Source organism: Lynx rufus, unplaced genomic scaffold (assembly GCF_022079265.1).
Source record: "Lynx rufus isolate CCGP_SWC_20201006 ecotype Redwood Valley unplaced genomic scaffold, mLynRuf1.p SCAF_23, whole genome shotgun sequence".
NCBI classification, from domain to species: Eukaryota; Metazoa; Chordata; class Mammalia; order Carnivora; family Felidae; genus Lynx; species Lynx rufus.
The window spans coordinates 12659220-12681751 of NW_025814838.1; the positions used below are offsets into that span (position 1 = coordinate 12659220).

Below are 22532 nucleotides of genomic sequence, written 5' to 3' on the forward strand. Positions count from 1 at the left end.
TAACAGGTGCCACAGCTCAATCTGTTGGTGGCAGGGCCCTGTCGTCTGTGAAACCTCCGTTTATTTTTTTTCATCTAGCTTAGCTCCCTATTTAGTTTCATGTTTAATTGTTTTAAATTTAATTTTTTTTGGAGTAAGTCATTCTCCTTTTTCAAATATCAGAAGCTACAAAGAGTACAGAAAGGCAGTTTTCAGTCAGCGATGTGACGGCACGTATTAGCCGAATCCAGAGTTGATGTAAATTCTAAAATGACAGTGACCTTGAATGAAAAGGGGGTATTTCCTTCGTACTCTTCCTCCCCAGCTTCTTGTTCTCCTTAGAGACAGCGGCCTTGCCAGCTTCTTGTGTACTCTTCAGAGATACTCTGTGTGTACGTATACACAAGCCGAGTGTCTGCACTCCCTCCAGGACGTAAACGCCGTTTGGTGTTGTGCACCTTGCTTTCGTCATCTATGTCTCGGGGTTCACTGTATATCAGTGCCCAAGGAGCACTCTCCTGGAAGAGCTGCTTCGTTTTACTTTGGATGAGTGAACGGTGTTTTATGTAACTAGTCGCCTGTTCATGTTCCCTGTTGCAAACATTGCTGCGGCCGGTGACTTTGTACGTGTGTCCTTTATCATACCAGCAAGTGTTTCTGGAGATGAAAGTCCTGAAAGTGGGATTTCTGGGCCAGGTAGGCTGTGTGTCTGTAATTTGGATAGCTCCTGCCGAGTGTCCCTCCGTGGAATTAGGCCAGGTTACAGTCCCACCAGCAGTACGTGAGAATAGCTCTTTCCCCACACCTTTGCCTGCAAGGCTGTTTGTAGACTTAAGGACCATTGCCAGTCTGCAAGGTGAGAAATGGTATTTCAGCATAATTTCAGTTTGCATTTTTCTCATGAATCAGGTTAAGTGGCTTTTTTATATGTTTTAAAAACCATTTATATTTCCTTTGCTATGAACTATCTCCTTTGCCCAGTATCCTGTCTAATTTTTTGGTCTTTTTCTTACTGATTTACAGTTACTTTTTATAAGGGACGGTATTCCATCCATTTTAATGATACATAAAACATACCTGGTTCCCTTGAATTTGCTGTACTGTTTTAAGTAGCTGTTGAATGCAGGGAATTGACTTCATCTAATGATTCTTTAAAAAAATTAATTTCTGCACATTTTGTCTCAGCTCTACACGCAATAGTTCTTATAGCAGGCATTTGCTGTTTTAAAAAATGGGGGATAAAACTATTCACAGTTTGTATATGTAGTAGATATTCAGTAAAATCTTCCTTAGATCATCATTACTTTTTACGCATTGAATTTTCTAAACTTATCTGGATTTCTGCCTTCTAGGCCATTAGGTGGATTTCAAGTCTGACAGATTTCTGTAGAAATGCCATATCTCTAGGTTTTGTCTTACTCCTTTATTCGTATTTTGACTAACACTTTAATATAATTGATTTTGATTAACAGAATCCAGAATATTGGAGAACAAGGTCATATAGCTTTGTTGGGGCATAGTCTGGGAGCTTATATTTCAACTCTGGACAAAGAGAAGCTCAGAAAACTCACAACTAGGATACTATCAGACACTACTTTGTGGCTGTGCAGGATTTTCAGGTAAGGACATATATGAGTTGGGTACAGACTGTTTCCTGGAGCTCTGCTGCCTGAGTTCATGTAGGCCTTTTCCCCTCCCTCTTGGAAGGCTTGCATTTTAAAAAAAAAAAAAAAAAAAAAATCTATGTGCCTCAGTTTCCCCAGCTGTTCAATGGGGGTAACGTCAGTATCTGTTTCATGGCGTAGTTAGGAGGAATAAATGAGTGAAAGAACTAGCTTATGTCAAAAGCTGAGAACATAAGCACATACATTTTGGATAATGTCAGCAGTTACTTATTTTTAGGATTCCTACTTGACGCTTGTCTATAGAAGAAAGGGCAGGAAAGTGGTCGCAGGTATTTTTAATCAAAGGATTAGCTTCTCCTTTAGTAGAAGGAAAATGCTGCCATAAGGAAGTTGAGTATGTGTTACGAAATTGAACGCTTTATGCTGTGCGAAATATCACGCTTTATGCTGTGATAATGTTGGCATTATTAAGGAGTTATAGCACATAAGGATTCAGTAGAAGACACAGGACCAGTGGTATTTTGGGGCTTATGCTGTTACTTTTTTTTTTTAATGTTTGTTTATTTTTGGAGGGGAGAAGGGAGAGGGGGAACGGGCAGAAAGAGGGAGACAGAGGATCCAAAGTGGGGCTTGAACCTCACAAGCCGTGAGATCACGACCTGAGCCGAAGTCGGGTGCTTAACCGACTGAGCCACCCAGGTGCCACTGTGCTGTTGCTCTTAAGGAAAAGGAATGTTTGCCTAACACTGGAAAATTTAACTTGACAGACTCCCTTTCAGATGTTGGAAAACAGCTTGGCCAGGCAAGAGTTTAAGTTTGCCTAACTGAATCGCAAAGGAGAGATTTTCTTCTAATAAAAATCTGCCACCCGTAATTGAAATTCTCTCTCCTTACTTTTCTGGAAGATGGAGAAGAATAATTTGCCCCAGGCAGACAATAGTAAAAGCAAAAGTTAGGCTGACTAGCAGCTTTCACCTTTTTCTTTACTTGGAATGTCTTTGGACTGAAACTGCTGAGGACCTTGCCTGCGTTATCCAGTGCTGGCCTTCTTGTAGAGTAAGCTGAAACCGTGATCTCTGGCCTTTTTGTATCAAAGGGACCCCTATTCTCTGCTGCTTTTTTTCATAGTTTCTGCTCTTTTTGGAGTATGGACAAAGGGTGATTGCCTCCATTCTTTATAACCTCCAGCTGTTAAGGTGTGGTCAGCCATCTAGGATGAGGGCGATCCCTATCTCCTTTGGGTGCTCTAGGTGAAAATTCCTAGACTAAGAAAAGAATTACTCCCAAGACTAAAATGAGGATGTAAAACTGTCTCTTATCAGAGACAAGAACACACCGAGAGATGGCTCTCTCTTCACAGGTATGAAAACGGCTGCGCTTATTTCCACGAAGAGGAAAGGGAAGGACTGGCAAAGATCTGTAGGCTTGCTCTTCACTCTTGTTACGAAGACTTCGTAGTGGACGGCTTCAACGTGCTGTATAACAAGAAGCCTGTTATATACCTTAGTGCTGCTGCTAGGCCTGGCCTGGGCCAGTACCTTTGTAATCAGGTAATACGGGGTAAGGTGGACATGTGAAAGAAATGGTGTTCCTCTCTGTTCTGGAACTTTATAAAGTGCGTAGGCCCATTTCTTTAGCCGTGGTTCTTTTCATTTGAAAAGAAACAATATGCTTGTTTGGCAATATAAGAAAATACGTAAATAGATATTAATGAATTTTCAGAGGTGTGTACGTATGTGTATTGCTTAGTTGCCCAAAGCCAACCACAGTTAACATTTTTCTTCCCCAGATTTTAATCAGAGGGTGTGTGGATGTGTTTCTACAAGGTTATGTTTGGCTTTTTTCACTTAGTGTTATAACAGGTGCATATCCTGTTTTAACAGTTCTTCAAAGTACAGTTTATTTTTAATATCTTCATAATAGTCGTTCAAGTCACTGTATAGTGTTTTAGCCAACTGTTTCCCTTTTGGACAGTTAGAGCATTTGCATTCTTTTGTTTTCTGTGACCATTTTCAGGAAGTGCTCTTTGCATAGTGTTAGGGACTTTTTTATGCATATAGCTTTTTCTTTATTTAGAAATTTCTATATTTAGAAAGTACTTTCTAGATTATATTCCTTAGATAGATTTTCAGAGTCTGTCTAGAATTACTAGATCAAAGAGCATTACCATTTTTGACGCTCATGGGATGTCATTACGCTCATTGACATGTAGCCCAATTAGGGGGCTATAAAAAAAACATTCAGCCTCTTGGCCGAGAATGTTTTAGTTTTGTTTTTGGGTGTTTTTTGTTTTGTTTTTTTATTGAGAGAGTGAGAGAGAGAGCGAGCACAGGACAGGGTAAGCGGAGGAAGGGCAGAGAGAGAGGGTGAGAGAAAGAATTCAAAGCAGGCTCAGCGCTGTCAGCATGGAGCCCAACCAGGGCTCAAACCCACGGACCATAAGATCGTGACCTGAGCGGAAATCAAGGGTCAGACGCTTAACCAACTGAGCCGCCAGGGGCCCTGTGAGGGTTTATCTTTTGTAAGATGAAGGAGTCCTGTGGAGATCGGTGGGGGAAACTTAGGGACTTTAGCTGATTTTGAGCTGTGGTCACTAGCAGCAGGAAATGACATCCTCTTTTTGAGTGTGTACAGAATGGAGAGATTTACAGTGTCCTTACAGAAACCTGGAACAAATTACTTACTGAGTACCTACTACAGGCCAGGTTCTTCTAGACCCACAGCTGCCTTGTCCCAGCAGTCCCGTCTTCAAAAGCTGTATGGGGGGCAGGGGTGCGCCTGGCTGACTCAGTCAGAAGGGTACGCAACTGACTTTTCATCTTGAGGTTGTGAGTTCGGGCCGCATGTTGGGCATTGAGCTTACTTCACTTTTTATTTTTACTTTTTTTTAATGTTTATTTATTTTTGAGAGAGAGAGAGACAGAGTGCGAGTGGGGGAGGGGCAGAGAGCAAGGGAGACACAGAATCCAAAACAGGCTCCAGGCTCTGAGCTGTCAGCACAGAACCCGACGTGGGGCTCAAACTCACAAACCGTGAGATCATGACTTGAGCCAAAGTTGGACGCTTAATCGACTGAGCCACCTGGGCACCCCGTAAAGCTTACTTTTTTAAAAAATGTATGTTTTTCATTCCTAAAAAAATATATACGAATACTTAGAAAATGTTTAGAACGTTTTATACTAATAGTAGCTAATTGTTGGCTTATGGGGTGGGAGGGCATTTTCACTTTTAATTTCTTTTTTTTTTTAATGTGTGTTTTACTCGGATTTCCTTTCCTCATAATTTAAAAGAAGAATTTTTAAGGAGGGAGAAGGTGTGCATAAAGTGTTCGTTAAATGTTTGGTCTCTAAATGGTACTACCAAGTCTTAGTTACAGAACAATATGCTGCAACTGTTTAAAAATTCCTGAAAAATTCCTCAAAATTCCTCAAAATTCCTCAATTCCTCAAAATTCCTCAAAGCTGAAAATAAAGAATATAAAATGTATTTGACAGTTACTATCTCCATTCATAACACTGACTTCACTCCTTTTAAGACGTGTACATCTGCTAATCCATATTTGTTGCTTGTTAAGAGTGGGTGGATCCATAAATAAGATACTGTTCTTTGAATGCCTTTAGCTGGTGTTATTTACCACTAATGCTCAGAGGAAGGATCCTAAATTATCTCCCAGAATGCTCAAAGCTTGGTTGTTCCTTAGTTTGGAAAAGTGATTTTATTTTTTGTTATATTCTAGAATATAACAACATTGTCTGTGTCTTCTTTTTAAAAATTTTTTTTTCAACGTTTATTTATTTTTGGGACAGAGAGAGACAGAGCATGAACGGGGGAGGGGCAGAGAGAGAGGGAGACACAGAATCCGAAACAGGCTCCAGGCTCTGAGCCGTCAGCCCAGAGCCCGACGCGGGGCTCGAACTCCCGGACCGCGAGATCGTGACCTGGCTGAAGTCGGACGCCCAACCGACTGCGCCACCCAGGCGCCCCTTGTCTGTGTCTTCTTATAAGAACCTCAGCTGCTAGAAATTTTAGCTTGACTTTCTAGATATACTTTAACACATATTTATAATATCAGGAATTCCTAACAAGCGAGATTGTTTAAAAAGAGTAATTGTGACTTGTCTTGGTGCCACAGTCTTTGGGGGACATAAGTGGATGGTGACAAGGATCTTGATTACAGAATTGTGTGTTTCTTTGGCAGCTCGGCTTGCCCTTCCCCTGCCTGTGCCGCGTGCCCTGTAACACTATGTTTGGATCCCAGCACCAGATGGTGAGTTCTCCCTTCGGTTTGTAAGATAATACAGAATTGTGTTTTGAAACGGTGTCTTCTTCCTTTCAACTGAGGTTCTGTTTGCTGGCCTCCACATAATTATTAGTTTATTCGTTTATTGCTTGTATCTTCCCATTGCTTAATCCATGCTGCTGGGTTTGAAAGTCTGCGAGGGCTGGATGGCATATAGGTCAGGAGCACCTGCCTCCTCAGGAATCTTGTCATTACTGTATCACCTGATTTAAGTAGAAACATGGGAGTCCAGATGAGCGCCATAAATTTCTTCTAAAGTTCATCCTTTTAAAGGTTGTCACTGTTGCCTGGATTTGTGAATGGGCAGATTTAGAAGATGAGGTTCTTTATTGTAATGTGGGATTGGAATTGGATTCTGCGTATTTTTAGGCCTTCCCATACTGAAGACAGAAGCAAAAAGGACAGGTTTTAGGGTCCTGTGTTTCTTTTTCCAAGGTACCTTGATTATCTGGTTCAGATACATCAGTGAGTAACATCGAAGATAGATTTTTGGGTACAAATGGGGACTTGAGAGAACATTTTCTTTAAACCTTAGTGTTTAAAACTAGAGAAACATTCATCCTGTATGTATACAGTTTGTGACTTTAATCTCATTTAACTGTTTTTTGTAGTTAGTCTTCAAGGGAAACTGTTTGATTTTCATCTCCCTGATTAGATAAAATGGAAAAATGGTCAAGAATAAGAATTTTATTTGTGTGGTTATTTTGAGAGTCCTTTGTTTTTGTTGAAAGTTATAAGTTCTTATTGTACAGCTTTATGCCCGTTGCTTCATGTTTCTGTGATTTGCCTTTCAATCTAGGATGTTGCCTTCTTGGAGAAACTGATTAAAGAGGATCTAGAACGAGGAAAACTGCCCCTTTTGCTTGTAGCGAATGCCGGTAGGTATCGTGAACGGAATCTGCCATTTGGATGTATAAGAGAAAGACAAGGTACTTAGCCTAAAAAAAAAACAAAAACAAAAAAAAAAACCTGAGTTTTGAGAAATGTTTGTCTGCCTCGTGTTTAAGGTAGTTTGTGTCAGCATCGTGGTGAGAATTAGAACACGGCCCTCGGCTCCTCGCATCCCCTTCAGTTGTTGGTTTGTTGGGGATTTACTCTGTTGGTGTGTATGCTTTTTCATTTAGGCTGTAAGTACTTCTCTTGCATGTGCTTCCTTTCTGAATCGCATCTTAAAATGTCACGCTTGAAGGTCCACCTCGCATGCAGCAGTTCAGCTCCCACTTTCTGCTCAGCTTCCCATTATCGAATTCAGCATTATACTTGAAGTTTGAGGCAGTGCATCAGGGAAGAAAAATCATTAAGTGACAACACCTATTAGAAAGAATAAACTGTTTTTACTTGCAGACGGCATGGTTATACAGATAGAAAGTCCTAAGGAAACTAAAAAAAGGCAAATTGATCTGGAGTGCAGGATTTCTGTGTACCAGCAATGTACAATTGAAATTGAATTAAAAATGCCAGTCACAGGGGCACCTGGGTGGCTCAGTCGGTTGGGCGTCCGACTTCGGCTCAGGTCATGATCTCGCGGTCTGTGGGTTCGAGCCCCGCGTCGGGTTCTGTGCTGACAGCTCGGAGCCTGGAGCCTGTTTCAGATTCTGTGTCTCCCTCTCTCTCAGACCCTCTCCCGTTCATGCTCTGTCTCTCTCTGTCTCAAAAATAAATAAACGTTAAAAAAAAAATTTAAAAAAAATGCCAGTCAGAATAGCATCAAAAAAGTGAAAACTTTATGGTTAAATTGAACAAAAATCAGCTATAAATGGTTTATAGACCCAAACCTTGCAAAAGGACCACTTGCATCGGTTGGGTCTGTTGAGGCAGTTGGTTGGGATTTGGAAGCTTACTGGGTGGGGTTCTGCTAACTGGAAGTTTAAGACAGGAGAATGCACGAGTTCAGGTTTTACTCATGCTCTGTGAAGAGGTACTTCCCTACCCAACCTGTAGTGTATACATACTTAACAAGGGGTGGGTTAAAGTGTTCAGTATGTTTAAGCCAACTTCAAAATGCATGTTCTGTTTTAAAACAAAGGACTTTTCATACTAGGTTTAAAAAAAACCCACAAATTTATCTCTGTGTATAATGGACACACCTAAATTAAAATAACCCAGGGGTACCTGGGTGGCCCAGTCGATTAAGCGTCAACTTAGGCTCAGGTCAGGATCTCACGGTTTGTGAGTTTGGGCCCCATACCAGTTTCTCTGCTGTCAGAACGGAGCCTGCTTGGAATCCTGCTTGGGATCCTGTCTCCCTCTCTCTGCCCCTCCCTGGCTCTCTGACTCACGCTGTCTCAAAAATAAACATTTTTTTTTTTTTTAATGGTGGTTAATTAAAAAATTAACAACCCAGTGGGGCCCCTGGATGGCTCAGTCGGTTAAGCATCTGACTTACGGCTCAGGTTGTGATCTCACGGTTCGTGGGTTCGAGTCTTTGTGCTGACAGCTCGAAGCCTGGAGCCTGCTTCAGATTCTGTTTCTCCCTCTCTCTGCACCTCCCCTGCTCGTGCTCGTTCACTCTCACTCTCTCACTCACTCTCTCTCTCTCTCTCTCTCTGTCAAAAATAAATAAACGTTAAAAACATTTTTTTAAATAAAAAACATTAATAACCCAGAAATGACAAAAAGCAAACATGGAAAAGGGTATCTTGGGCAAATGGTGACAGAATGAAAGTACTATAGTGGTGTTCGTGTGAGATAAGGTAGACTCCACGCTAATTAAAATTCGTGTAATCCGCTAAGGCACAGTAATTAAGAAAGCTTATGAACATATCTGAAATGTATAAAGGAAGACTAAAGGAAAAATAGATAGGCTACAAGTATAAATTGACAAACCCACAATCTTGGTGAGAGACTTTAATATGTTTCCCCAGAAACAACATTAAGTGGATGGAAAACAAGTATATGGAGATTTTAAGTAACAAAATTAACAAGCCTGATTTTATAGATACATAAAATGGAGAACATGCACGCTTCAGACCTTGAAAGATCAACTTGTAACAGTTGGTTTTAAGCCAGCTCACGTACACAATCTCAATAAAACAGATACAGTGTTACTTCCTTCTTAGATAACGTATTTATAAGCTTTTATCCTGCCGTAAGGGCTCAAAGTATTCCTTTCAGTATCGTTTTTTGTGTGTTTTATCCTAGGAACCGCGGCAGTAGGGCACACAGATAAGATTGGGCGTTTGAAAGAACTCTGCGAGCAGTATGGCATATGGCTGCACGTGGAGGGGTGAGTGCAGGGCGGGGGTGGCTCCATGTTGGGCCTGCACCCAGTGCTTGTGAAAGAGTGGCCGTCTGTCCAGGCTCTTACTTTGTTGTAACGATTATCATTATCGCGAAGGGCTCTTTGGGTTGCGTTGTAAAGATAACAAAACACCCCAAAGTGGTGTCAGCAAGAAGAAATTGTATTGGCTCCCATAACAATGAGCCACCATCTCCCCCCCCCCCCCCCCCCCGACTTGGCCTGATTTTCTCCATGTTGCCTCCATCTATAGATAACATTTTCCTATTTTGGTACAGAATAGTTGCAGTGGCTCCAGTTTGCTTTCCAGTTTGTGTTCTGAGGGTCATAAGTCCCGACAAACACCTCCTACTGAGCCAATTGCCGTGGCCAGGGAATTGTAACTCGCCTGCGGTTCGGGTCATTTGCCCACCCCTGGAGCAGATGGTGGCGTCTCGTCCCCCCGAGGCTGTGGTCTGATAGAGGAGATTGGGGTGGTTCCCCAGAAGGACCTAGGGGAGGATACCCGGCAGCCACGGTGGTCCGTACTCAGCAGGCCATGCGGGCCGGGTTTTCATTTGATCTCTCTGGCAAAGAGTGATGACAGGAAAATAACAGCTACGAAAGATATAAAACAAGACATAAGACACGTAAAGTGCAGTTTCGAGGTTTTGCCGAAATTTGTACACACCACATTTTCTCTTGTTGTTTTAAAAGCTGATCACCCAGCTGAAAGACACTTAAATGTCAGATTGGAACAGCACCTCCTTTTTTTTTCTTTTTCTTTCTTTTTTTTTTTTTTTTTTTGTTTAAGTGTGCTTAGGGAATAAGCAGCAATAAATAATTAGTGTTGTGGTTTTTTCTTCCAGTGTGAATCTGGCAACATTGGCCCTAGGTTATGTCTCCTCGTCAGTGTTGGTATGTTATGATTTACTAAATACTGTGTTTTTAAGAAGGAATTATAATGACCTAATCCCTGATGACTTCCCATGATTTTTATGAATTGAGGGGGGTGCTGGCTTTCGTGTACTCTGATGGTCTGTAACAAAACCTTGTTTTCTTCGTTAGGCTGCAACCAAGTGTGACAGCATGACATTGACTCCGGGCCCGTGGCTGGGTTTGCCGGCCGTCCCTGCAGTCACCCTTTATAAACACGATGATCCTGCCTTGGTAAGCTCACTCTCTCTGGGAGGGAGTGGGGAGAGGCTAATAGTCAGCATGGAGTCTGGGAGCAAAATACGGAAAAAGTAGAAATATCCTTGATGCTCTTTCTGTGACTTTTTTTAATCAAAAAACCCCTGTTCTTAACACAAGTGGAACTGTACTGAATACATTTATTCTGTTCTCTCCCTTTGCCTCCATGTGTACAAAGAACTTTTTATGACCTTTTATGACTCTGTAATATTCTGCCTTTTAAAGACTACAATTTTAATCTTCCTTTGTTTCCAAACTTTGTTACTAACATAGTGAGCATCATTCTGTATTTCAAATTACTTCCTTAGAATAGGCTCCCTGAAGCGCTGTTAGTATTGAGAGTAGTTAAAGCTCTTGATCCCCATTGTCTAGAAGGTTTTAATACATATTTTTTTTTTTCAACGTTTATTTATTTTTGGGACAGAGAGAGACAGAGCATGAACGGGGGAGGGGCAGAGAGAGAGGGAGACACAGAATCGGAAACAGGCTCCAGGCTCTGAGCCATCAGCCCAGAGCCCGACGCGGGGCTCGAACTCACGGACCGCGAGATCGTGACCTGGCTGAAGTCGGACGCTTAACCGACTGCGCCACCCAGGCGCCCCAATACATATTTTTTTTTAAGTGGTTCTTGATAGTGGATCAGTTCAGTGATTCTTACTAAAACAGTTAACGTCTTTCTAGGTCGATAACGGCCAGGTGTTTGAGGACACTCAGAACAGCCGTGGAAGGGGCTACCTCTTGGGGGCCTGAGAGCTCTGGCCCATCTGGATTCTCCTCCTGGCTTTGCCACACCTTAGCCATGAATCCTTGAAAGCCAGGTCTCGGTGCTAGGCTGCCTAGAATACTCCCCTCACAAGGCTGTTAGCCAGACGGATGTTTAGTGTAAGCCAAGTGCCTGGCGTAGCATCTGACGCATACAAAGTGCATGGGAATGTGCCAACCAGTTACGTCAGCTGTGTGACTTCATCGGCTTCGGTTAACAAACCCATATTGGCTTTTTCAGACTTTAGTTGCCGGTCTTACATCAAACAAGCCAGCAGACAAACTCCGTGCCCTGCCGCTGTGGTTGTCTTTACAGTACTTGGGGCTTGATGGGATTGTGGAGAGGATTAAGCACGCCTGCCAGCTGGTGAGTAGAAACCTGCAGTTTAAATGAGTCACAGATACTCCGTGGCGAAGGCAGAGACAGAAAACTGCCTCGTTGCCTTACTCATCATCCAATACCGTGTTGTGTGGATTTCGCATCTCCTAAGCAAGCAGACCTGAAGTGCACATTCGCCGTTGGAAGTTCTGGGGGAGACTGCTGGGGTGTCCCATCGTTAGTGGCCGGATGAAATCAGATTAGATGAATGCTCGTGTCATTGTAGGATGAGGAAAGAAGTGATAGGATGAGAGCCAAGGAGCGGAGAAGGAGCAAAAGGGGGGCGGAGGGGGGTAGTTAACATGGCCCCCAGCCGGCTGTCTCTTGAAGGGGGAAGGAAATATGGCGGCCTTAGGGGTGGGGATGGATGGCCTGCGTATTTTTAATACCAGCTGTCTTGGGCTCCCAAATGGCAAGGCTCTAGAGATGCTTCTAACTCTCCTTCTGTATGAGGTGTTCTAATTGTGAAAGTATATGTATAATTATGCTACAGTTTAGAAAGCAAAAAAGAGGTCACGTTTATGCAGTTGGCGAGCTGCGTCCTACCTGAGTCTGAGAGCACGGCGTCGCCTCTCTGTAAGTCCGTTCGCTTACCTGGGAGACGGGGGTGATGTGAAAGATGGTTAGGCCTTCATGAGCTTGTGCATGCGGAGCTCTTGGAGTGTTGCCTGGTCACATGCGGATGGGTTTAAGAATAAACCTTGGTCTGCAACGTGTTCTGTGGAATCGGTACTTCCTCAAGTGTCATTTTTACAGTGAGGAAAAGTCCGTGTTTTTGTCTTGCGGTGGCAGCTGCCTCTTGGTTCATCATGTCAGGATGGTCCCTCCTGACGCTAGTTTCTGATGCAATAGGGACATTCTGAAGGAAGTAGTTTCATTGTCACATGAGGTAATGTTGAGGTCTGTGTCATTATGTTTCCAAAGCACGTTTCTGAAAAGTTTCCTCACTGGGCCGTCGGCTCCCATGTCGAAGTTTGGTTGTTCGGAAGGAGAGGCCTTTATTGCCCCGGTAACTTAGTCACTTTGGGGAAGGTTCGGGCCCTCGGGGGAGAGCCCTTCAATTCCCTTTGGCCTCCGGAGGGCAGGGAGATAATGAGACATTCTCTGGCAAACCCTCAAGGCCGCTGCAGCTCTGTCTGCCTGCAGGCACATGGAGCGGTTCGCAGTCCTGCCGAGGACCTCAGTGACATCCTGTCGCTGACCCTGTAGTGGGAACTGCAGGGAAATGTAGCCCGTGTGGCTGTCACCAGGTGCCGGGTTCCCTGGGGGCGGAAGTCAGGCTCCTCCTCCTCCTCCTCCTCCTCCTCCTCCTCCTCTTCCTCCTCTTCCTCCTCTTCCTCCTCCACTTCCTCCCTTCATCATCATCATCGTCGTCGTCGTCTTCATCCTCTGGGGAGGCCATCAGGACTCATTTTCTCTGCAGCCACCTTGGTGCCCTGCGCACGCACCGCCTCATTTGAACCTCACCGAGGTGGAAAGTCCGCTGATAACACACCAACAAGTAGTGTTCATGAGGGGTTTTCCAGCGTCCCACACTCAGTAAGCGTTGGAGGGATGAACCCCGAACCCCTGAAGTACACGTTCTTTTATCCCTGTGGCAGTGATGAGAGGTCTGGGGCTGGGACGCTTCTAGAACGGTGAGGACGGAAGTCCTCACGTGCATGCTGCCCTCCAGAGACCCCTTCCCGGCGCTTGCCATAACCACCCTGTCAGATAGCTGCTGCCCTCCCTGTCTTATAACTGAGGGACCTGAAGCCCAGAGAGGCTAAATGACTTGTCCAAGGTCATAACTAGTAAGTGGCAGATGAACTTAACTCATCGTCCTACAAGTGGGGTATTGAACTCCGGTTTGGTTATTCCAGACCTCGTGTTCCAAATAGTCGTAATAATGCTGTGTTCTCTCACTTACCTTTTCTTTTCCTTCCCCAGAATCAGGTACTGTGCCTGGCACACATGTGCACTCAGTAGTTTGGGTGGGGTTTTTTGAGCTATAATTAACATATTAGTGTCAGGTATACAGCATAATGATTCAATATTTGCATATATTGGGAAATGATTGCCACAAGTACGAGTCTAGTTAACACACATCACTATACATCATTACAGAATTTTTTATTTTAAGTAGGCTCCACACCCAGTGTGGGGCTTGAAGTCACAACCCTGAGATTGAGTCGCACACTCTACCAACTGAGGCAGCCAGGTGCCCCTGGAAATTTGTATCTTTAAACCACCTTGGGACGCCTGGGTTTGTCGGTTGAGCGTTGGACTTCAGCTCAGGTCATGATCTCACGGTTCGTGGATTCAAGTCCCACGTCAGGCTCTGTGCTGACAGCTCAGAGCCTGGAGCCTGCTTTGGATTCTCTGTGTCCCTCTTTCTCTGCCCCTCCCCACTTGCGCTCTTTGTCTCTCTGCCTCTCTCTCTCTCCTTCTAAAAATAAACAACGTTAAACAAAAATTTAAGTCACCTTTATTACCCATTTCTCCCAGCTCCCAACCCCTGCCTCTGGCAACCACCAATCTGTTCTGTGTATTTATGAGTTGCATGTTTTGTTTTGTTTTGTTTTGTTTTAGATCCCACATGTAAGACAAATCATACCATTGTCACAGATGGCAAGATTTTATTCCTTTTTTATGGTGAATAATATTTCATTGTGTATGTATGTTACATGCTGTATATTTTCTTTTATTCAGCCATTGATGGACACTTAGGTTGTTTGTTTATCTTGGCACTTGTAAAAAAATGCTGTCATGATGGTGAGGGTGCAGATAACTTTTCAAATTGGTGTTTTTGCTTTCTTTGGATGAATACCCAGAAGTAGAATTGCTGAATCATAGGGTAGTTCTATTTTTAATTTTTGGGGGAGCCTCCATACTGGTTTTCCATAGTGGCTGCACCAGTTTGCATTCCTACCAACAGGGTACAAGGGTTCCCTTTTCTCCACATCCTCACCAACATTTGTTATTTCTTTTCAGCTGTTCTCACAGGTGTGAGGTGATATCTCATTGTGTGATTGATTTGTGTTTCCCTGATGATGAGTGATGTTGAGCATCTTTTCATGTACCTGTTGGCCATCTCGGATGTCTTCTTTGGAGAAAAGTCTGTTCATGTCTTCTGCCCATTTTTTAAATCAGATTTTGGGTTTTTTTGCTTGCGTTATATATATTTTGGATATTAATCCCCTTATCAGATAAATTGTCTGCAAATTTGTCCTCCCGTTCAGTAGGCTGCCTTTTCATTTTGTTGATAGCTTCCTTTGCCGTGCAGAACCTTTTCAGTTTGATGTGGTCCCACTGGTTTCTTTTTGCTTTTGTTGCCAGTTACTCAGGTTTTGAACGAGAGAATGGCTTATGTTGCTAGTACGACAAATTCACATACGTCTCATTAGAAACCCCTTTTCTGGGGGCGCCTGGGTGGCTCAGTTGGTTAGGCGTCCGACTTTGGCCCAGGTCATGATCTCACCTCCGTGAGTTTGAGCCCCGCGTTGGGCTCTGTGCTGACAGTGCAGAGCCTGGAGCCTGTTTCAGATTCTGTGTCTCCCTCTCTCTGTGACCCCCCCGCATTCATGCTCTGTTTGTCTCTGTCTCAAAAATAAATAAACGTTAAAAAAAAAAAATTAAAAAAAAAGAAAGAAACCGCTTTTCTGGAAGCCCCAAATGTAACTTTCAACTGAAATCATCAGGGAATATTTGCGGTTCTGGAAAAGCAAGAATTGGCACCCTAACTCAGGAGCCATCGAGTGACAGATGGCTTTATCGGCCTGAGATCTTTGTCTGCAGGCCTGCAAAAACCATCATGGAAACCATGTTTCGATATGTTGTGTCAGTCTAATGGATATCATTAATCTAATGAAGTTATAACCCAAGTAATTATTAAATAAATACATATAATCTAATGAAATTATAAAAATTAGAAGCTATTTTTTGTCTTTTTTGCAGAGTCAACGATTACAAGAGAGTTTGAAGAAAGTGAACCACATCAAAATCTTGGTACAGTATATATGATTTGATCCATTTTTGAAGTTAATAACTTAACGTCAGTGACTTGGAATGATCTCCAGATTGGGTGCATCTCAGTGGAATTGTGACAGCTCCAGTAAAACCACATTCTTCAGAACAGGTTCACGCACCAATGACCTAACTCTACAGAGAGCACAAATCTAGAGATTTGTACCATATGCTGAACCCCTGTGGTGCTTTTCATACAATCGTGTGTAGTTTTGTTCTGTTAAAATTTAGAATTGCACAAAAATCTAACAAACCCTATTGACTTCCTCTGCCCAGTGATTTTAGAACATTCATATTACTGAAATGAAAAGTCATTTTGTCTCTCATAGTGTTCGGGGCAACTTTTTCTGAAACCTTCTGACACCAGAGTTTTCATTTGCACAGATTGGGGAATAAGGAAGAGATCAAGTGGCCTTGTTTTTTATTCCCCCAGTATCCTCCTCAAATATGCCAGAATCTATCAGACATTGCTGCTTAAGGGCAGTTATTAGACCCAGGGCGTGAGGATTTAGCAGGGCTAATAACGAAGTATCAGTTCAGGTTTGAATGTTCTCATGTTTTGCCTCGTTATATTTTAGAATTTCAGGAAATAGAGGTCAGATTCTAATTTAAATAAGGCCACTGAGTGTTACTTTGACGATCCTGCAAGATGCAGTTAAGTTTAAAACTAATACTTAAGTTTTTCTGGGGTTCAAGTTGATTACAGTTGATTCCATTTTAGTGCACGGTTTGCTTTAAGTGCCTGAGGGGGGCGCTGCTGTGCGTTGCCTTCTGAGTAGGAGCTTGGAGCCTTTTCAGTTGACCTGAGATGACCCAGGTTCTAGCTTGGAAGAGGAGAGTGGCCCATTGGAGAAGCAGAGGGATGAATGTAAGTCAGGAGACTTGGGTTCTAATTTCAGCCGTACCACTGACGCCCTATGACATTGAGTCATTTTCTTTGCTGCCTAAGCCTGTGAGCTCAGTTGTCGGCGAAGGTATGTTGGTTGGACTCCTTTGGTTGTAAACAGAGAAGCCCAAACTGGACTAGCATGAGCAAGATGGCAGGAATCAAGGCGGTGCTGGGCCTGTGGACCTTGTTCCCCTCCCTCACTGAGCCCACTTGGGCTCCTCCTCACGTCCCCTCTGCCCCCCCGTCCTTCTCCAGGCAGGGAGATTGTGCTGGTGCTCGTTAATCACCAGAGGGTTTGGAGCATCTTTGGAAGGCGGTACACGGTCCGGGCATGAGCCCTGCTCCACCCCTCCTTCCCGTGGATGCTCGTCTCCGTAGATACACAGTAACTGGCAAACACCGTGAGGCACTGTGACTCCGGTAATAATTGTCATCACGGCAGCTGTCGTGAAATGCACGCCGTGTACCATGTGTACCACGCGTGGCGCCCAGCACACACGTTCCTTCATTTAACCCTGACAGCAGCCGCCTTCGTATTTGCTCTTCCTTCTCCCAGGAAACACTGTTCCCTTCAATTCTTTTCATGCCTGCTTTCTTACCCTTGAGGTGTTCGTTCAAGTACCCCCTCTTCAGAGAGGTCTTCCCTGGCCATCCCACCTAAAGCAGGCCTACCACCGCCCCTCACTCCGTCCCCTGGGTTTTGTTGTTCGTGGCAGTTATTACTACCTGAAGTCGTATATTTGTTCATTGTCTATTTTTCTTTGTCACAGCTTTGTAGAGGCAGGGACTTTTGTCTTGTTTTTGTTTCACGGTTTTGTGTACTGTGCCGGGTACTTGGCATAGATACTGGAGCCTAAGTCAGTCTGATCTGGGAATCGGTTGCAGCGGCTGCCGCATCTTTACTGGCGAGGAAACTAAGGCACAGAGAAGTTAAGTGACTTGCTCCTGCCACACAGCTAGGATGGGCTAGAGCTGTGATTCACACTCCGAGGCCCGTGTTCTTAACCGGTGGACCAGTCTGTGTCCGGTCAGTTTACAGAAGTTAGCACTTGTCCTCCTTCAGTGGCTCGTGACGAAGGGCGTATCAGATAACGTATGAGAAAGCAACATGAAAATTGTAAGGCACCGTAAAATACAGGTCAGTATTAAATGTTTTTTGTCGCCACAATATCTGTGTAGTGCTTACGTAGACACCGCGTCCTCGGGTTCTCGAGACGTCACTGTGGTAGAGCGGTGTTATTTCCGTCTCTGTGTGGCGGTGTGGTCGGGTCCTGAGCCACATGATGGTATGTGGCACAGCCAGGACTTGACCCCGGGGTGTGTGAGATTAGCCGCGTCTGTGCACAGTGGCTCCTTCCGCAAGCTCCCCGGGGGTCTTCTTGCCCATGTAGGCGGCCGGCCCTGGGGGAGCCTCTCAGGCCCGAAGCGCCGACCCGCTTCCCCAGCTCCCCAGCTCCCCAGGGCCCGGGGCCGCCTCCGGGGCGCAGGGAGGCCGCGGGGAGCCCCTCTGTCCGTGTGTCAGTGGAGGTCTTGTCCGCAGCCGCCACCGAGGCTGCTGTTGTGCTAGCTCGGCGGCACGTGGGCTGCGTCCCACGCTCGCGCTTAAGGGGGAGATAGGGTATTTCACCCTCACACCTGCAAGTCTCAGCCCCGTGCGGCACTTACGTCTCTGCTGTCCTTGAGGCTCTCCAGCTTCTGCTACTTTGACCGTGGCCATGGTGCGTCCGAGTGAGGACTGTGTAGATCCTGCTTGGTTGGGACTTGTGCTCATGTAAGCTGAGGAGTCTTTTTTTTTTTTTTTTTTTTAATTCTGTGCAGTTTGCGTTTTCATATATGACCTCCTTCTCCGATCTCACCAGCATAGTGAACGTTGTCACGGGTCCCTCTTCCTTCAGCCCCTCTCCTCCTTCCGGCCTCTGCCTCCTGTCCTGGCACCTGAGCAGCTTCTCATCTGTGTCGGCCGTGTTTTCACTTTCAGTGATACCTGCCTCCTTCCAGCGTGTTCCCTTGAGCTCTTGTTAAGTCATTGTTCCCTTTTTGGACATCCTTTTTTCTTTTTCTTTCCGTTTTTGTTTTTGCTTTTGTTTTTATGCTTCCTGGTCCTCATTTCTCTAAGCACGGTCGTCAGAGTATGTTTCCTTTTGGAGCACAGATTGTCCCTTGTTGCGTCTGCTGCCGGGTGTGTGCTTCGCTTTTCATTATGAGCTGCATGTTTTTCTCAAGTGTGACGGGCGAAGGTCCGTCTGTCAGTTCCACAGCTTCGGGACTCCCGCACCAAATGGCACGTACGGCCCATGGCAGTGCGTACCTGACGTTTCGCTCTTTGGTACATTTTACTCCCTGTGTAGACGGAGCCTCAGGCCGCAGGAAGCCCTCTTGCGGGTCGGCAGATTGAGCTTTTCCGCCCCTCTTCTCCTTTAGGGGTCCTGGCAAGACGTGCGCTCACCACCATCTGCACACGGGCCCGAAGACCCTGGGTGTTACAGCGGGTTCCCCTCCCTGCTCCCCGCTCGCCAGCCCCTGCTCCGCTGACGATATTCTTTGTTTTCTTTCTCGATTCACTGTTTTTGTGAGCTTAGCAGTGGTTATGTTGGGTTTTTTGGTTTTTTGGGGTTTTTTTTTTTTTTTGGTTTTGGTATATGTAATCCAGCATTTCAGTCTGCCATGTTGCTAGAGCCAGAATTCTCTGTTTATAACCATGTACAGTATTTCTCATGCACTGACATTTGAGTCCACTGAGCTCAAAGAAATAAGAAACCAAGACTGTATTAGACTATATATAGAAGTCTGGTTACTCAAATCATCCTGCTTCATTCATCCTGACTGAGGTTGGGGGAATGGGCGTAGAATTTTGTTGCTTTTGTTTCTATATCCTTCTTGGATTTACTCCATTCTATTTAGATATTAAGGCTTTCCAAGTGTTAAAAGTACTAAGAGAAAAAAAAAGCATTAATAGATTTATGTTTACGTGAAAGTTAAAGGAGATGATAGATAGGTAACACAGCAATCAGCTTAATAAGGTGGCAAATTTGATACACATCTTGCTTGGCCTAAATCACATCCCTGTGTTCCGTTGACAGGTTAACAGCGCAGACCTTGGGCCAGCTCCTCCTGGCTTTGCAAGTTAGCGTTTCCACTATGGAGACATCGCATGCAGAGCCTTGGAAAATAGGCTTTATAACTAGAACTGTTGAGTGCTTACACATCTGTCCCTGTGTGCCATATTCTGTCAAGAACATTGCTGTTCCCTTTGTATCCTGACCCCGTAGTGGAGCTGATGAGCCGCTCCACTGTTCGATGGCGTCCGTGAACTTAGTGCTGGCTTGGCTTCATGCAGTGAACATTTTCGTCTGTGATGAAATCTGCTAATGAAGTTAGTCATTAGTGAAGTTAATGAAGGACGCCTGTCCTGAATATAAGTACCACTTCAGTGATTTAGGAAATCCTTAGACTCAGCTCTAGACTGTTTATCTTCATTACCAGCAGGACTTACATCCTGTTTTACAAAGTTTTACAAAGTGAGAAGAAAGGATTTTTCCTCTGTTTGTTTGTGACTATATAAAAAGTTTCAGGGGTACCTGGGTGGCTCCGTCGGTTAAGCGTCTGACTTCGGTTCAGGTCATGATCTCATGGTTTGTGGGTTTGAGCCCCTTGTGGGGCTCTGTGCTGACAGCTCGGAGCCTGGAGCCTGCTTCGGATTCTGTGTCTCCCTCTGTCTCTGCCCCTCCCCTGCTCACACTCTGTCTCAAAAATAAATAAGCGTTTAAAAAAATTTTTTTTCGGGCGCCTGGGTGGCGCAGTCGGTTAAGCGTCCGACTTCAGCCAGGTCACGATCTCGCAGTCTGTGAGTTCGAGCCCCGCGTCGGGCTCTGGGCTGATGGCTCGGAGCCTGGAGCCTGTTTCCGATTCTGTGTCTCCTTCTCTCTCTGCCCCTCCCCCGTTCATGCTCTGTCTCTCTCTGTCCCAAAAATAAATAAACGTTGAAAAAAAAAATTTAAAAAAAAAAAAAATTTTTTTTTCTTAAAGTTTCAGTCCTGCTTAAGTTAGCATAATTTCTAGGTTGTTGAAAGCTTCCACTCTCCCAGCACTGATTCTGGTTCTTCTTTTTCCTCTTCTTTGATCTTTAATGGCAGGCCTCTGTTTATTATTATTACAGTTTGCTCCTGCCTTAATTTCAGTATACCTCTGTCAGATGTCATAATCCAGGAATGTGTTCTCGGAACCGGCTTATAATTATTTCTAGGAATTTTACTAAACCCTTGATTTCTATTTCTGTAGCAACTGAAATTAACCTTTGAATTTTACGTGTTGATGAAGAACCTATGCTATCTGTAGCCTGCTTTTCAAACTCACTGTTTCATTTTGCATGTGTTGGATGTAATGTTAATTGGTAACATCAGATTGTATTTTTCAGGTGGAAGATGAGCTCAGCTCTCCAGTAGTGGTGTTCAGATTTTTCCAGGAATTACCAGGCTCAGGTAGGTGACTTTAAAAAGCATAATTTTTGTATTTGTGTCTAAGGGCTTTGGATTTTAAACCATTTCAAGTTACATAGATAGTCCAAAATATTTTGACTGCTAAAATCTGCAGTCATCATTTTTTCAGAAAATGTTAATGATTTTCACAAGAATTCTGGTCCTAAGTGCCTTAATAGCATTTTAGTGATAGTTTCCTGTGATCAAACCAGTGGTTTCCAAATGCCAGTCCCTAGACCTAGTGCTAGAATGAGTGAAGAGAGACCAGGATGCGTGCACGGGTACACACACACACACACACACACACACACACACACACAAATAACCTCATGTTTTCACGCTCATTTGCCATCGTGTTTTTAATGTATGTTTACACTATATTTTAAATTATTTAAAACAAACTATGTTAAGCATAAAAAAGAAAGAAAAGAAAATAAAGATTTGGGGGCTCTACTTCCTAGATACTTTGATTCATGAGGTTGGATCCAGGAATCTCTATTTTTACAGGGTGCCCCCAGCGCCACCAGCCTAGTCCAGGGCACCGTTACTTCTCACCCGGACAGCCGCGGTCCCCGCTCGACTGATCTGTCACTTCTGTGTACTGCACATACCCCATTCCAGCCCATTCTCTGCATGCGGTCAGACTGGGCAGTACATGTGGGAATCCATTCGCGCCCTTCCGCTGCCCAGACCCTCAGTTTCTTACTATTTCTAGTGAATAAGGTCCAGGCTCAGTACCAGGCCTTGTAAGGCCTATGGAGTCCAGCCCTTGCCGTCTTCTCTGACTTCCTTCTAGGCCACCTCTCCTCTCGATCATTGTGACTTAGACTGGTCTTCTCTGAGTTTCTAGAATATTGTGCCTTTTCCTCGAGCAAGACCTTTGCACTTGCTGTTCCCTTTACCTCGAGCACATTTCCCTTCACTCTTCTTCTGGCTGGCTCCCTATCACCATTCAGGTCTCCGTTAGGTGCACCTCCTTAGAGAGGCCTTCCCTGTCCATGCTAAGGCGACTCCATCATGCTGTATCGGAGTCCCCGCCTTCTTTCATGGCACCAACAACAATATATGGTGATTTCAGTTCTTTCTTTATGGTATTTCTTCAGTAGAATGTAAACAGCTAGATGACACTTCCTTATACCTGGCGTGCCCAGCACACCGCCTGGCAGGAGTAGGCGCCCTGGCCATTTGAAAGGAGGAGAAGTCTGTTACGAGGCCCGCTTGGGGTGCTCTCAGGTGCTCTGACTTCCCTCGCATAGGGGTTGATAGACTAGCTGGTAACTGACAGTGTTACGTTTTGATTTCCTCTGGAAGTTCCTTTAAAGAAAAACTTCGCAAATGAGACTAAGAATTCTATTTGTGAGACAGTATTCAGGTGTTACATTTTCCCCGAGAAAAAAACTGTGGATGCTTAAATCCCCTCCTGTGGCCGTCTGGGTGGCTCAGTCGGTTAAGCATCCGACTTCAGCTCAGGTCATGATCTCCCGGTTCATGAGTTCGAGCCCCACATCCGGCTCTGTACCGACAGCACGGAGCCTGGAGACTGCTTCATATTCGGTGTCTCCCTCTCTCTCTGCCACTCCCCTACTCACACTCTGTCTCTCTAAAAATAAAGCTAAAAAAACCCTTCTGTAAGATAAACACATGCAAAAATTTTTACTTGTGGTAAAATGTGTACAGTTAAGTAATGCTGCACAGATTCACGTGGTT

General features: G+C 44.5%; 1 protein-coding gene and 1 non-coding gene across 4 annotated transcripts in view; both read left to right on the forward strand.

The window, feature by feature from the left end:
- The window catches only part of PDXDC1 (pyridoxal dependent decarboxylase domain containing 1), a 50565-nt gene that overhangs the window by 18664 nt on the left and 9369 nt on the right, over positions 1 to 22532 (forward strand). For all 3 annotated transcript variants that reach the window (XM_047087173.1, XM_047087170.1, XM_047087171.1), the window contains exons 5-14: positions 1452 to 1598; positions 2965 to 3154; positions 5803 to 5871; positions 6704 to 6782; positions 9046 to 9130; positions 9991 to 10039; positions 10190 to 10291; positions 11319 to 11444; positions 15393 to 15443; positions 20765 to 20828. In XM_047087173.1, coding sequence (XP_046943129.1) covers positions 1452 to 1598; positions 2965 to 3154; positions 5803 to 5871; positions 6704 to 6782; positions 9046 to 9130; positions 9991 to 10039; positions 10190 to 10291; positions 11319 to 11444; positions 15393 to 15443; positions 20765 to 20828 — 962 coding nt within the window. The remainder of the gene's footprint in view (positions 1 to 1451; positions 1599 to 2964; positions 3155 to 5802; positions 5872 to 6703; positions 6783 to 9045; positions 9131 to 9990; positions 10040 to 10189; positions 10292 to 11318; positions 11445 to 15392; positions 15444 to 20764; positions 20829 to 22532) is intronic.
- On the forward strand, positions 194 to 263 carry LOC124518096 (small nucleolar RNA SNORD45). The gene has a single exon (XR_006963625.1). It is a non-coding gene; the product is annotated as a small nucleolar RNA SNORD45 (small nucleolar RNA).